Source organism: Nicotiana attenuata, unplaced genomic scaffold, assembly GCF_001879085.1.
Source record: "Nicotiana attenuata strain UT unplaced genomic scaffold, NIATTr2, whole genome shotgun sequence".
NCBI classification, from domain to species: Eukaryota; Viridiplantae; Streptophyta; class Magnoliopsida; order Solanales; family Solanaceae; genus Nicotiana; species Nicotiana attenuata.
In genome coordinates this window covers 298,792-315,941 of record NW_017670682.1, presented here as the reverse complement: position 1 = coordinate 315,941, position 17,150 = coordinate 298,792, and the positions used below count along the sequence as shown (strand labels likewise).

General features: G+C 34.0%; 3 protein-coding genes across 3 annotated transcripts; 2 read left to right on the top strand and 1 right to left on the bottom strand.

The window, feature by feature from the left end:
• Positions 1-1,428: 1,428 nt before the first annotated feature.
• LOC109242253 (pre-mRNA-splicing factor 38B) lies at positions 1,429-4,549 on the top strand. Its single transcript, XM_019409110.1, has 5 exons — positions 1,429-1,567; positions 1,641-1,760; positions 3,153-3,208; positions 3,929-4,158; positions 4,269-4,549. The coding sequence occupies exons 1-5, from the start codon at positions 1,498-1,500 to the stop codon at positions 4,288-4,290; spliced, it is 498 nt and encodes a 165-aa protein (XP_019264655.1). The 5' UTR covers positions 1,429-1,497; the 3' UTR covers positions 4,291-4,549.
• Positions 4,550-6,383: 1,834 nt separating this feature from the next.
• Positions 6,384-6,704, bottom strand: LOC109242245 (putative lipid-transfer protein DIR1). The gene has a single exon (XM_019409099.1). It carries the CDS (start codon positions 6,702-6,704, stop codon positions 6,384-6,386), a length of 321 nt encoding a protein of 106 aa, XP_019264644.1.
• A 4,432-nt stretch (positions 6,705-11,136) lies between these two features.
• LOC109242244 lies at positions 11,137-12,026 on the top strand. Its single transcript, XM_019409098.1, has 2 exons — positions 11,137-11,448; positions 11,598-12,026. The coding sequence occupies exons 1-2, from the start codon at positions 11,137-11,139 to the stop codon at positions 12,024-12,026; spliced, it is 741 nt and encodes a 246-aa protein (XP_019264643.1).
• Positions 12,027-17,150: the final 5,124 nt, after the last annotated feature.

Below are 17,150 nucleotides of genomic sequence, written 5' to 3'. Positions count from 1 at the left end.
AGTTTTTGTAAATGCAGTTTTTGGCTCAGTGATTTTAGTGGAAGTTTGGAAAAATCCTACTGGAAAGTAGGTCTTTTTTTTTTACCTTTTGAGCCAGGTGTTTTCCACGTAAAATTTCTGTGTTCTTTAATTTCTGTAATTATTATTCCGCAACAGTAGTAGTTGAAACACATAGAAGAACCAGGTCCTTCAATAATCAGGTTAAGCGAAAAATTGGACACCACACATTTCACCCTCCCCTCTTGTGTGGTATTGAAGTATAAAACATAAGAGGACATGACACTTTCGCTAAAGTTTTTGGTCCATAGAAAATACCAGAAGCATTGTTCGTGCACTGTGCAATGTCACAGGGGCGGTCCACATAGGTTCAAGGAGATTCAAATATTTTTTACTATTTTTATGTGAAAATTATTTTTCGAAGAAACAAAACTGCTATAAAATTAAACTAGTTGAACCCCCTTAATCAAAGTTGTGCGGCGGCCGGATGGTAAGTGGGTCAACTCTTCGAATGGTCGTGCGTTTGAACCCAAGCTCCAGCACAATTAGTGGGCGTTTAGACATAAGAATGGTAAAACTTTAAAATATGGTGAAAATGGTATTTGAAATTTAGAATTGTGTTGGACATGAATATAATTTTGGGTTGTTTTGAAGTTTTGTGAGTGATTTGAGCGAAAATTTTAGAAAACAGAGTTTTTCAAATTTTTAAAAATTTCCAAAATGCATCTTCAAGTGACAATTGAAAATTTTATGAACAAACGCTGATTTCCAAAAAAGTAAAATTTTTTTAAAAAAAAAAAGGAAATTTTTTTTTACGTCCTTACGGGCTCTTAGGTTTTTTTCACTTTCAAAATGCAGACAGCTTTATCTCACCCCGCTTCTCTACTTTCACATGCACCAAAATAGAAAATCTCTTGGTTTCTCGTTATGCTCTTCTTCTTCCTCTTCTTTTGTTGTTTATTTTAGTTTAGTCTCTTTCCATAATTTTGAAATTTCTATATGAAATTATTAATATCTTTTTTTTTGGTTAACGGTTAGTGCAAGTCAAATTAAAAATAATAAATAAATAGAGTTTAGTAATTTAATATAAATAAAACTTATGTTTGTTACAGTAAAATTTATATTAAAAAATTGAGTTCAATAAATTATTAAATTTTAAAGGTAAAAAAATATGTTGTTAAGATTTTGTTTGAACCAAAATAAAGAACACTAGGTAAACCTTGTTGTTGGTTAACTCTATATCACTTTTATTGCCAATTACCTAATTTTTAACCATATTTAGATTTCCAACAAAAAGTTCACATTTAGAATACTACTTTGTTTTGATTTGAAAAAAGAGAAGAAATTCACAAAAAATATTTATTTTGGAACTAATGATTTTATAATTCTTTGTTTTGTTTGTTTATTTATATCTTCTAAAAGAAAACCAAAAACGAAAAGAGTGAAAAGGACCTATATAGCAAAAAGGGGAAGAGCTAACTCTTCTAGAGGTGCGAGTAAATGGGGAGGGATGAGAAGACGACGGAGGAGAAGAGGAAGCATAAGAGAAATTCGCCTTCTTCTCCACGAGGTTTTTTCCCTTTCTTGTGTCTTCCAAAAGCTAATTTTTGAATATATATGAGCTTATACGTGTTTGTGTCTAGATGAAGTGAAAAGCAAACGCCATAATATCAAAGGGGATGAAGACCGAAGGAAAGAAAAGAAGGACAAATCCAAGAAGGAGAAGCACAAATCCCATAAATCCAAATCCCATTCTAGTGAAGGTACTTGCACAATTTTTATTTTTGTTTTAAATTTTGTATATGAGTTCTGTTCAGTATTATTACAAAATAAGCTGAGAATTTACTGATTTTTTTATGAAAATTTAAGGATTTTGTTATTTAATTGGGCTCTCAGAAGGGTTCGTTTAGTTCCGTAAAACGTTTGCTATTTAGTATTTCATGTTGTTGCTGTTAGGGTTTGCTGCACTGATTAGTATAATGAGTTTGAAAATGGAAAGCAAGTATTATGTTGCTCAGCAATCCTTTTGCTTTGTTTTCCAATTCAATTGATAGTTATGTGTAGGTTATGTGATCTGCCATTTATTGAGTAACTAAACAATAAATTAGGGCTGCACACAAACACATATAAAAAAGAAAAAGGAGAAAAATGATGGGTACATATGTGCAAATAGTTAGAACACCATTTACAACAACAGCAACCCAGTATAATCCCACAAGTAGGGTCTGGGAAGGGTAGTGTGTACGCAGACCTTACCCCTACTCTGGGGGTAGAGAGGTTGTTTCCGATAGACCCTCGGCACAAGAAGATGACATGCGACAAGAGAATAGTAACAACAACAGAGCCAGAAAGATAGTACCAGCAAGCCAAGAGTCAGAAAATATACCTGGTAAAGCAATATCAATAATGATGGGTTAGAACACCATTTGCCTTTGGAAATGATGGGTGCTTGCTAGTCGCTAAGCCTTCTTCTTTGAAATGGAGTTCTCTGTTCAGATCTTCCATTTACAATGGTGTTATTTACTGAACTCCAAGATCTTAGAGTGCAATCCATGTACGGATGTGAGTCAAAGCTAGGATATCTTATTCTAATAACTGAAAAGGTCTTCGATCGCTGTGCACATTTTGTTCAAATAGAATTAGGTTCCCTTGGGTTCTTTCAACTCTTTATATAGTGATGGAGTAACTAATAGTCTTAGAGATAGAGTTGTGACTTGTCAGTAATGATCTGTTAGATTTTAGGCAATCTTTTACAATGAAAACAAAGGATCAAAGGCTGGATCGCTGGTTCTACTTCATGTTACTAACCTTTGTTCTTGGTATTATTAGGTTTCACTCCATTATTTTGTGTGACTCATTGTGACATCTTGTTGGTAGCTTATAGATTTATACCACTATAGTTTTTCTTTTGATGAACCGGGGATTATTCATTAGAAATTACTCACTAATGCAGTTTTGATCCTGTGGATCATTACATATACCACTATAGTTATTTTGTATGATTATTATAGCAAGTGGTCGTTTCTGAATTTTAAATATTGTATGTTTATACATGGGGAGATGTGTTTGCAATTAAATTAAATGGTTTCCCTTTTTGTTACTGGTTTGGTGCTAGAAGTTATGTTAGACACGCTGACTCACTGATATTGCTTCAGAGAAGAAGTCAGGGGAAAAGCACAAAACCAAGAGCCACAAACATAAGGATAAATCGGTGAGTGCTTCTTGTTTAATACCTACATTTCTTTTGCTTCAAATAACATTCTCAAGCTTATCATTTTACTCTGTATCATATCTCGTGGAAGGAAAATTGTTATCTGCTCGCGTAGATATTATCCTTCGCACTAATTTGTTGCTGTATGTAGGTAGCATTGGTTTAAGTTGGTGTTGAATCTGTTGAATATAATAGGTTGCTCGTCTTTTTCCGTTTTGGCTGGAACTGATAGTTAGATATAGCTTTCTTGTGGTATGACCTTTCAGCTATCTATGTTAATTCTTGTAGAGAGTCTTCATTACATATGTGGCTGGCTGATGCTTAGAAATAAGTCTGTAAACTTGGAAAAATACTGGAGTTCCATTTTCTTCAGTTGTGATATCTGAAATCTTGGTTGGACCATTGCCGTCTTGATTGCAGATATAAAATATTTGTGAAGTAAACCAAGGTATTCATATATGGAGGAATCATTCTTTTGAAGAGAACTTGTCAGATTCAAGAAGGGCAATAATTTCTGTGTGGTGAATTGTTAATGGCGTCCACACTATCAGAGCTCTTTAATACTTGAAAAGTTGTTAGACTGTAGCAGTAGCAGTAACTGTTTTTGCCTCTGTTCTTTCTCATGACTTCCTTTGTGAAAATAAGCAGGACATCCATTTTCACTCGGGCTTTATTCGTTATCTTTGATTTTTAATTATTTTGCTTTACCTTCTTTCTCAGAAAAACAAGTTTGAAGAGTTATCAAAAGATGATTATTTCTCTAAGAACAATGAATTTGCTACTTGGCTGAAAGATAAGAAGAATTTGTTCTTCTCAGATCTTTCGTCTGAGACTGCACGCGATTTATTCTCTGACTTTGTCATACAATGGAACAAGGGAAAGCTTGACAGCCAATACTATGAGGGAATTGCAACCGGGCCTCGGTCATCCCACGCTTGGAATATCAAAAAGTAATAGAATTCCATGTTTCTTCTCTTTAAGGAGCAGTTGTGTTGTCTTTTTTCCAGTTGTCCTATGGTTATGTCTTAGGCTTCTGTATTTTTGTGTTTTCTTTTTTCAGCAGAACACGCTTAGTCTTATGAAGTTACTTTCTTGGATGCTGGTAAAATCACCATCTCTGATGTAAGCTATGTTGCCCGGACTCTCCAAAATCTTGTCGCACCCGTGTCGGATCTTCCAAAAATGTACTACTTTGAGAGGATCAGACACGCACCTGGTGACATTTTCGGTGAGTCCGAGCCAACATAGGTTGTAAGAGCTAGTTACCTTCTATGCTAGTCCTACCATATGACTTGTCATTTATCAAGGCCTTCGGGTGCCGAGACGGACAATACTTCCTTATGATTTTTTATTCATACTTTCTATATATGTATTAAAAACTTGATTAAATATATATAAATATTAAACTATAAATTCAATTATTATCGTATATTAACTTGAGATATATTAACTTGAGGTTACTGTAAGAATTTTAAATTTTAAATACGCTTATGTTTGAGTGCCTATTTGGTAACCCAAAACACTATACAGTGATATATTCAAAAAAATGTTCTAGCTTGGAGATGGTGCTTTGCTCCAGCCTCCAGTGTGACCACTGACCATATATATATATATATATATATATATATATATACACACACACAGCAAATTATGTATACAGAAGAAACAGCTCGAAATTATGTGGCTCAATTTTTTGATTGGGATTTTAGTGAATGATCAGACAAAGCCCAATTGGGCACACTTTTAAAGGGTTTTTTACATTGTCAGTTACTTATTAAATAGATCATTATTTTTGTTTTATTCCAAAAAGAGCACATTCATACAATTACAGCATTTTTTCAAAATCATGTACGTTTAGTACTCCTCAAATTTGTAAACATAGTCCACAATTTGAGGATTTAATTTTGAACCATAATAATTTGTCCCTATTTCTCTCCCATCATTAATATATACTTGCAGTTTTTATGAAAGTTCAGGATCCCCTTTTTTATTATTATATCAAACAAAGTCTAAGTAAATTCACATTTTTATTCCATGTTTGAAGGTGTGTGTGTGTGGGTGTATATATATATATATATATGTAATTATAAATATATACATATGTAATGAATATATTGTGTATATTCGCCTATACCGAACTCGTTTTATGTCTATGCAACGTATAATTTTGTATACATAACGTATAAACAAATATACATATTCAAGATATGTATTATATATATTTAATGTAAAATTATAAATACTTGATGTGATCAATATATAGTTTAAGTATATTTGACATTTGAAACATATACTCCGCATATATATGTGATATATTTTTAATTTATATTTGATGTACATTATGTACAAACAATAACATATAAGTGTATAAATATACTATTAGGATATTGAAACAAACACATTTACTATGGAAATAACTTTAAGTTTACAGATCCATAAAATACTTATGATTTTTCATTAATCTAATTATATTTTTATTACTGTATATACGAAAATAACAACTAAAAAATATAAAATAAGTGCTACTTTCCTTTGGAGGATTCATACATATATGCTTTTTGGTTGTGACATCAATGTTAGAGGAGAGATGTGTGTTGAAGGTAATTAAATGGGTTGTATAATCTGATTAAAAGTTTTGGTAGAGATGAGTATTAATAGGACTAATTTTCGGTAATTAATAGGACTGATTTTCGGTCCTTTATTTTATTAGAATCTGTTCACACACGTGGAAATTTGATTTTTGTTCCAGCATTATATGTTTTAGTCACTGTAATTAATTAGTTGCTAGTTTGTTACTTACTAATTCCTGTTAGGATTCTGAAATTTTTTCTTAAATATTGCCTAATTATGTTTTTTTCCCCACTTTAAACAGTACTCTAGCTGTTTTGATTTTTCATTTTTTCTTTCACTAATAATTAAAGCAATAAACGGCGTACAAATATAGCTACGGCCGATTAATTGAATGACCAACACTTAATTTCAACGTATACTATGGAAATACAACAACAACATACCCATTATTATCCCACATCGTGAGGTCTGGGGAGGGTAGTGTGTACGCTGACCTTACCCTTACCTTTTGAAGGTAAAGAGGCTGTTTCCAATAGACCCTGTCAAATGGAACGCGGTGAGGAATTTTCATGGAAATGGAAGAGTTTAATTTTTAATTAGTGCTTTAGCAATGGGGAGGATTAGGGAATTTGCATTTCTGAGGGAGTTGCATTGCAAGTGTTGGATCAACTCCTAAAGAAGGCAACCACTGAGAATTCTTATAAGAGCAAAGACATCCCCAGTCTGCATGTGCCAGTGCGCTGCAGCATTTGGCTGTCGGCGCCGAGGGGTTCGGGGGTGTTACGGATGGTTTACATGACATTAAACCTTCTCCTGATACGTTACATATTCCCTGTGCCCGCGACACTTCTATGCTAAAACTGCTTAACACAATGGCAACCAAAGCCAATGCCACAGTTTTTTTAGCCAAGTAATAATGCTCCATCTCGAATTCTTCTTTTTTCTTCTTATCGATTTGTTTCAATCTTTGTGTGTGTAGGGAAAAAGCATGAGATGAAGGGGTTTATATATAGGTAGGTGTGTGTGTGTGATTGGCCTATTGGGTATGGATTATGGGTTATGGGCAGGGGATGGGTGGATCCAGTCTTCCCGTATCATGTGCATGTGAATCCGTAACTTTCGACTAGGAATATAAATTTATGTGTAAAAATTTACTAAAAGCTTATATGACCACATAACTTTAATAATATAATAGGTTAACGCTAATGATATAAAAGTTAAACTCATATAGTTTAAATGCTGAATTTGCCTCGGGGCATGGATAGAATAGCTACTGGGAATCCGTGAAAGTTCATTGGATTTACTTTCTGGCAAAACTGTGGTGTCACGGACTCTGGTTTTAATGTGTAGTCAAGTGGCGATTCTCATTATATATCAGTGCATTGACCATTTGATCCTTGTATATTGATCTTCACTATTAGTATTCACTCGTTCTCAAGTAGTGTCTCTGTCAAGTTTAACTCATTCGTCTCATATTTCCAGCCTATTTATTCTCAAGAATCACACAACCCTCTTCTTGAGGATGTCGAAAGGGGCGGTGCGGGTGCGGGACAGTGTGGGTCTGGAAATTTACGGCTGCGGGGCAGGCGGATTCAATTTTTAAATTAAAAAAATCACGGGGCGGGTCGCAAATTGGGGATTTAATTTTTTTAACTAACAGACATAAAGGCTAATACTATGTTCTTGAGCAGTCTTAAATTAGGAACCATCAATCAAAAGCCAAGACTGTTTTGCTAGCATAAGTTGGAACCAACGAACAAACTTTTGGCATAGATTTTATACTTGCAGATGAAAGTCATTCTAGAACCATTGTAAGTTATAAAAATAATTGTATACGGTAATGCCATGGAAAATACAAATAGTGAACTAATGACAGAACAATTACATATGAGACAACAATTAGGATTTCCCATGGCTAATATTTATTGGCAAAAAAACCACAAAAAAAGAGAGAATTTTTATTTAAAAAATTTGCGGGGCGGGGCGGGGCGGGTGAATGCGAGTAGAGTGTGGGCGGGCGGATGCGAGTTTAAATCCTATGCGGGGCCGGGCAGGGTGGGTTGAAATTATGCGGGTTCAGACAGAATCCGCACCGGCTGCCGTTCCTACGAGTTCCTTATTCATTTCAGTTTTTTTTTTCCGTTATTATCAAGTACTCCCTCTAGTTCAATTTATACAACATATTCTGCTTATGAATATTTAACTTAACTCATTTTTTAAGCTAATTGAATTAATTCAATTTCGTATTTTAAAACTAAAATATAAATGTTCAAAAACTATACGAAATGTATTATAGTTGTACAATTTTTCTTATGTCAATATATAATAAAATACATTCTAAAATATTGGTCAAACATTACACCTTCTAAATCTCGAGAAATAAAATGTGTCACGGAGGAAAAATTATTTTTCACAAAAACATCCAAAGCTGCAAGATTATATTTTCAAGTTTAGGCAGTTCCCTTGAGGAGTCTTCATGGGAATCGATTTGATTCGACTCTTTAACTGATATTCGATAGTCACGAGATAAATGAATATAAAGCTAGCTATGACGTAAACAGGTAAACTACTAACATCATGACTTATATTTGTCTAAACAAAAGGGGAAAACACGGGAATACATATAAAAGTGAAACTATTTATCTTGCTTTACTCATAAAGGAATTCTACCCATTAAATAATTACAATCTCCTACCCATTTAATAAATAAATGGGTATATCAAAATAACTACCCCACGCTTAATGGCCTACCTATAAAAACCCAAAAGTTGCTCAAATTTTCCGAAAATAAGCGCACAAAATTGAGATTTCCACCGACATCCCCTAATTTGAAGATCGCTAAGTGTGAAAAAACAGACCGAAGATACTGATTCACATCTTGTTTTCGGATTTTGATTTCGCTGGCAAAGAAGAATGTCAAAAATTATAAGTATTACAGAAGTTTAGCGCTCAAACTTCTGAACTTTTAGCTGAAAATTTTATTCTCGGTTTCGAGATCTGGAGATCTAGAGGTTTGATTTCGAAAAATCTTTTGTTGAAATTCAATATTTGACATCAACATTGTTGAAATTTGCATTGTTGAGATTCACTTTTGAACATAAAAGTGATTATAACTTCCGAATCATGGAAAATATACCAATTCTGCTGCAACATAGTGGAGAATGGGATGATAACAATAATTTCATAAATTTTCATGTTGATGCAATTCTAATAAAGACCTTTTGGAAATTTGAACAACTTCTTAGAGAAATTGCAAAGCAACTGCAAAAGCACAGTAACACAATAGTTATTCAGTATGCTATTGCTCAAGGATATTCACCAATTACAATTTGCAGTGATATGAGTGTTAGTGTTTACATGGAATTGAAAAAATCAAGTGCAGGGATGACAACACTTCCCCTGTGTGTGTCGTTTGCTAAAAATACTATAGCTGCAAGCACCTCCAGTTTCGATGTTCCTCCAATTTCATCTGAAATTGCACAATTTGAAAGCACTGATATGATTTGTATGTTTGATGTGCAAGAAGGAGATGACACCAGTTTAGAACTTGATGATGCAAACATCATAACTGATCAATTTTATCAAAAAGTTGAAAAAGGACAAATTTACAAAGATAAGAACCTGCTGGCTCTCGTTATGAAACAGTATGCTGTTAGAGAAAAATGTCAATATCGGGTTAATAAATCATGCCCAAGAAGGTTCGTCTGCATGTATTCAAGTAAAAGACTATGTGATACCTATATAGTATATAAGTATGCTAAATCAGTATACTGTGCGAGTATGGAATTGTATTGGTTTGTCTGTATTTTTTATCAGTGATACTGGTATAAGTATTCTATAATAGTATACTATGCGAGTATATAACTGTACTGGTTTGTCTTTGTTATTATCAGTAAAACATAATACCAATATAGTATGTATGTATGCTAAATCAGTATACTATGTGAGTATATAATTGTGCTGCTTTGTCTATGTGAGTATATAATTGTGCTGCTTTGTCTATGTCTTTTATCAGCAAAATATGATACTGACAGAGTATATAGGTATGCTATATGAGTATACTATGTGAGTATATAATTGTACGGATTTTTGTGTGTGTTTTTTATCAATAAAACATGATACATAACTGTATTTGTATTATAAACAGGTATACCCTTGAATGCGTGGATGAAAGATGCACTTGGAGAATTAAAGCATCAAACCTGCGAGCATCAAATCTTTTCAAAGTGACGGATTTCAATTCTGTCCACAGTTGTTTAACTGATAAGAGATTTTGTTCACAAAAGCAAGCTGTCTCAGCTTTTGTTGCAGCTGTGGTACAAGATAAACTTGTTGACAAAAACCATATATACACCAACAGATATCCTGAGAGATATCCAAAAAGCATATGGTATGGACTTAAGCTACATGCAAGCATGGAGATAAAAAAAAAAAGCAATGCAATTGTTGAGAGGAACACCAAGTGAGTAATACAAGAAAATACCAACATATCTTTATATGTTAGAGTACGCTAACCCAGGATCAGTAACACGACTACACACTGAAGGAGTTGGGAGCTTCTTGTATGCATTCATAGCTATATATGCATCGATTAGAGGATGGATCTATTGTAGGCCAACAGTTGTAGTTGATGGAAGTTTTTTAAAGTCAACATATAGAGGGACCATACTCACGGCTTCCACGCAAGACGCAGAGGGTAAGAATACAATCCAACATTCAGTTAAAGAAACAAAAAAGATTTTCAAATATTATATGATACCAGTATGGTATACAAGTATACCAACAGAGTATATAATTATTTTGATACATACATGCGCCTACCTTTGCCTACTGTATGAAATACTAAATTAATATTGTGTGTACAATCCAATTACATTCAGTTAAAGAAACAAAAAATATTTTCAAATATTATATGATACCAGTATGGTATACAAGTATAACAACAGAGTATATAGTTATTTTGCTACACACGTGCACCTACCTATGACTATACTACTATATGAAATGCTAAATTAATATAGTGTGTTGTAATTGATATTTTGTTCTTTGGGTTTACAGGACAAATTCTACCCCTCGCATATGCAATTGTTGATTCGGAAAATGATGCATCGTGGGAGTGGTTCTTCGTGCAGTTCATAGAAACCTATGGACAAAGAGAGGGAATGTGCATCGTATTAGACAAGCATGATGGTATATGGAGAGCAACTTCAATTGTCTATCCAGAAGTCCCTCATCGTGCATGTATGTTCCATTTGTGGAACAACATAAAGACAAACTACAGGAAGAGCCAAAAACAAATCAAAGAAGTATACTTTGCGTTAGCAAGAGCATACACTGTTGAGTAATTCAACAGACATATGGCAGAGTTAGAAGCTATTGATAGTAGAGTGAAAACATACCTGATGGATATTGGATATGATAAATGGTCCCGGGCGCATTCCAAGGCAAATAGAACCATGACCATGACATCGAATATTGCGGAATCAGTAAATGTAGCAAACAAGCACGCAAGAGACCTCCCAGTTGTGAATTTGCTTGACTTTATGACAACATTGATTCAAAAATGGAATTACACCAATCGAAAGGATGCAGTGGAATCATTTATGAAGATTGGTGCAAAGTGTGAAAAAATATTGGCAGATAAAACTATCTTATCACATACGATGACGGTATGCATTTTCAAAATCATAAAAATACTGCATGTACTGTAGTTTTACCTTTTTACCTTAGTGATTTCACTAAACAACTGAATATTGTTATTTAAAAAATACTATTACTTCATATAGCTAATGATTTTTCTTAATTAATATTATACTAGGTGTTGCCATCAACTGAATTCTTGCATTTAGTAATTGATGGCCAAACAAGAAATGTGGTACGCCTACATGAAAAAAACTGCACTTATGGGAGGTTTCAGCTAGACGATATTCCATGTCCACATGCAATGACAGTTATACAAAAATTTCATATGGATTCATACAAGTGTTGCTCGGATTACTACAACATAGACTACTTGCTGAAAACATATGAGATACCAGTAAATCCTTTGCCTGATGAAACAACGTGGCAAATTCCAGAACATGTCTCTTCGCAGGTGGTACTGCCACCAAAAGGAAAAATCAAACCAGGAAGACCTAAAAAGAAGAGAGGCATAGGAGGCTGGGAAGGAAATATAGTTACATGTGCACTATGCGGGAAAAAAGGACACAACCGGAGAACATGCCGAAATATTCCAAAGAGAGATTGATATAATGCTTCAATGTTTTTATAGAACTCATATATCGTAGAACCATAGCATTTGAATTGCAAAGAAATAAAATGCATTTCTTGCACTAGACATATATTTGGTATGATGATTCTTTGCCAAATTACTTTTTGGCAACAAATTTATATGGCTACTTGTGTTTTCAATAAGAATCTGTTTATTTTCTATTTTAGTATATAAAAGTGGGATGCATTTACATCTAGTTGCTACAGGAAAAAAGATGCTAAAATATAAATGTGATACCTAGGTGGTATATCTGTATACCTTATTGGTATATCTGTATATCTTATTGGTATCAAAATATGTGCAGAAATAGAAGTAGTGCCGCAAATACAACATTTGTACATACATCATTAACAAAATGGGCACGATTTGCAGCTCATGTCTATATTGAAGTAAAACAAATTGGAAGCCATTTACATGCAGTTATTGTACATCATCAGGTACATAAATACAAGGTGATACCCAAATGGTATATTTGTATACCTTACTGGTATATAGTTGTATTGCACTAATATGGCTAAACCAAAATATGCGCAAAAATACAAATGGTGCACCAAATACAACGTGATACCCAAAATGCGCATGCTTCGCAACTCATGTCAGTACTTACATCTAGTTGCTGCAGGAAAAAAGGTACTCAAATACAACGTGATACACAAATGGTATATCAGTATACCTGATTGGTATATAGTTCTACTGCACTAATATACCTGAAACAAAATCTTTGTAGAATACAACTGGTGTAGCAATGCAAATTATGCACGGATTTTCATAGATTCAACTACAACTAACAACTACTCTCAATATAATTTCAAAACCACTTCACTTTCTGAAAATATTTCTTCTCATTCAAATCAATACTCGCCCTGTTATTCAACAAAATAACAACATAGTTCCTCTTTTTGAACATCGTAACTCCCTTAAAAATACACTTCCAAAAATAACTTCTGCTGGTGTATTACAGCGAACTAACAATGCTCCTCCTACAAATGGCAGTAGTAGTAGCAGCTAACAGTGCTGCTATAACAGCCATGTTGTACAAATGGCTTGACTTCAAGTGCTGACAAAATTATGTCTCCAAAAGGCAGTCCTAATAAACCAACAACTTTATGGAAGAAGCCTAAGAAAAGCCTAATAAAACAAACTGAAGATACATTCCAACATTAAAACAGTTATAGCAACATATTGTACTATTACAATTGTATTCCTAGAAAACACTTTTAAAAGCTAGCATTTTTACAATCTAATAATGCAAAATACCATGCTTCACCAAAAACTATTAAAATCCTGCAAAGTTTTCATGCTACGATTAACTAAAACCAAAAAGAGACCTATACTACTTCTTGCGTTTCTTTCCACGAGTCTTTTTAGGTGCTACTGGAGCCTCAGATTCACTTGATTCGCCATGCAACTGCTTGTTCCTCCCATAGTGCCACAACAGTATACCAAACCTAGCTCGAAGACCATCCACATCAAAATTGGCAACAGGGATTGGAAGATCTTCAATAATATACTTAGCAAAGCATGCAACATATACTCCACAATCTCTGAAATAAAATATATGAATAGAATATAAAAATTAATTAGAAGTGAAAATGTTAATATGAACGAGGAAAACAAAGTAAAAAAAAGTAACTATTCTTACGAATTTTGCTGTGTTGGCAGATTTGTAATCAGTTCAATCTCAAAAGGATCAGTCAACTCCTTTCCCATGTGCAGACCATTTTGTACTACAATGTCACTTCTTTGGTTAAAAAATTCAATGCTAACTAGAAATAGGGGGATCAACACAGCATATGCCTCTGCCACCTTTTGAATAGCTTTTTTGTGCTTTCGACTACGTAGCGAGTCATATACGTAAAAACATCTCTTGTGGAATGATACACACCCCAATATCCAATGCCACTCTTCTACCAAATTAATTGGAAAGAGGACATGATCAACTTGGTGCCATAGAGTGTTGCAATGCATCCTAAATCCTTTCATGTACTCCATGATATTGTCTGATCTATCAATCAAATGATCTTATTTCCCACCTTTTACAAATTCTGTGAAAACCCTTTGAATGATATTATTAAAAAGAGTATCTGTAGTTGTGACTTTGATAGGCATATTAATTCCATATTTCGCCTTCTTCCTAAGATAGTAGAATATAATATTCAAGTGCTGCAAAAAAGAGAGGAAGAAAACATGACTAACACTAACAATATGAATGAACTACTACAACAGCAAAAATAAAAAGCAGTACACATACCGAACTAGACAGCGGCCTGCCAGAATAGTTTAAGGTATGGAAAAATATCTTATCATCAATCTGTTCAACTTCAAAGTCAAAACAAGGGTCCAGCTTTTGATCACCAGGTAAATACACTTCCCTATTTTGTGTAAAAGAAGATATGTATAAGAAATATAACAATAACAATTAAGAAAACATGAAAACAAAAGTACATGGAAACGAATACGCACTCTCCCAATTGCATGTTTGCTTCGACAAAGTTTGAGAATGCAGTCGTAAGTTTATAATCAACAGCCACTGAAATGTCATTTACAAATGGAAATCTTCCTTTGATAACCTTCGAGGATCCCCCAACTGCACTAACACCAGATTGCCAGTCATTCCTATACGGCGACTGTTTTACAGATGCAGGGCGCCTTCTCCGTGTGAAAACTGTAGGAATAGTTTCAACATCGGTTTGTGTCTGGACAATACTTCTTGATACCGACTGATCAGGTTTAGACTTATTTACATCACGAGTTGTCAGTTCATTTCCAGATTGTTTTACATTACGTCTCCCTCCTTGTGTAATGGCAGCAATTAGATCAAGTTGAGAATCAGTATATTCAAAATCAGAATCCAAGTGAAGATCACCCCCGTGTTGACATGGAGCTTAAATTAGAAAATGCTAGTGAATAAACAAATATACAAAGTTAAGAAATTTTAAAAAAAAAAAGAATGAAAAGTTATATATAGAAGACATTACCAGAAGGAAAATTCACATTACTGCCACCAACATCCACTTGACCAACACCATCAACCCGAGATGCTGAACACATAAAAGCATTATCAGCATCACTACTTAAATAAATAAAAAACTATCAAAAACCTCTCATTTACATACTAACTACAGAATTAGTAACATCAACATCGTACCTTGTGGAGCAGTATTAGACTCAATAATAGCATCTGCTCGTGTCTATGCAGGGATTCCTGATGGCAGCGGAGCAGGACCCGACTTTTTAACATCATGAGATGACTGCTTATATGTTGCTTGTTGTGTAATGGGGGTGATTTGATCAATTGCAGATGCAGACAATTCAAATTTAGAATCCAAGCCAAGATCATGCTCATTTACGAAAGGGGCTAAAAAAGTTTTAAAAAAAAGGTTAGTGAACACACAAATACATAGAGTTAAATAAATAAAAAAAAGAATAAAAAAATTACATATACAACATTTTAGCAGAACGCAGATCATCATTAACTACGCCAAGACTTGCTGTGACGTTCTTCACATTGACACCGGTGGCACCTCCATCTCGACCAACCCCACCAAAACCAGACACTAAACATATAAAAGTATGTGCAAGAATACTATTTTCAAAAAACAACAGCAAAAAAAAAATCAAATCTATGATTTACGTACTAGAAGGCGCTTTGGGCGTGCTATCTCCAATAACCACAGGATCATTCCCAACGTGGCCCCTTTCAAACTGGTCATAATCATTATGCATGTCATGAAAGTCAGGATAATCATCCTGTTGCTTATGCTGAAAATGAGAAACTAACAATTTTATTATTATGTATATTACAAGAATACTATGTGCACTAAAAGTAAAGAATGGAATAGTATCCTATAAGCATATATTGCATCTGTGAACAATATACTATAGCATTATATTATATAAAAGATCAATACCGTTGAATTTCCCTCTAGTTTCATTGACTGCCTACCAATAGCTGCAAGCACCTCCTCAAACTTGGTCTCTACAAAAAGCTTCAAACCTTGTAACTCCTTCATTACCTCAGCATTGGTAGGTTGGGAATCATCTCCAGTACTTTCATGCATACTTTGTGTCTTTGGTAATTGAGTGCCAAAACCTGAAAGCTATCGGGCTGACTATCAGTGCACTCAACTTCAATTTCAAAGTTTAGACCATGCACATCAAATAGTTGTTTCTCATCATCAGTTGAGGTGATGTTCTTTAGCTGCAATTATTAAGCACACTAGTTAGAAATAGAAATGATAATAAAGTATGGAAAGATAAAAGATCCCTCTTACCATATGATACCAATATAGTATACATGTATACCAACAGAGTATATCACTGATCTGGGAATTGCTACAACTAACTGTGACTAAACTACTGTACCAAAAATATTAAAAGATGCAATAAAAGTATGAGAAAATTAAAAGTATAAGTAGCAATAAAACTATAAGTATAAGAAAAGATCCCTATTACCATACGATACCAATATGGTATACATGTATACCAACAGAGAATATCATTGATATGGGATATTGCTACAACTACCAATGACTAAAATACTGTACAAAAAACATTAAAAGATGCAATAAAAGAATGAGAAAATTAAAAGTATAAGTAGCAATAAAAGTATAAGTAGCAGAAATGATCCCTATTACCATATGATACCAATATGGTATACATGTATACCAACAGAGAATATCATTGATCTGGGATATTGCTACAACTACCCGTGACTAAACTCCTGTACCAAAATATTAAGAAAGGCAATAAAACTATGAGAAAATTACCTGCTCGCGTTGCAAGCTAGACATTCGCAAAGCAACTCGCTCATTCGGTATTTGACCCATGACTACCCAATTCAAAATTCGTGGAAGTTTGTTTCCAATATGATCAGCAAAGTGACCATCCAAACTTGGGCAGCATTCATACAACCAAATATGTAAAGCCAACGGGAAGCCACCGAGTCTATAAAAAGAAGGCTTATCTTGAAACTTGTTGGAACACGAGTCGATTGTAGCGTTATAAACATCTATACCCCAGGGATAATTATTAAAATCACCGCACTCAACCAAGTCAATGTAAGACCGTGAAATAACCTTTGTTTTGAGTTGAGAAAGT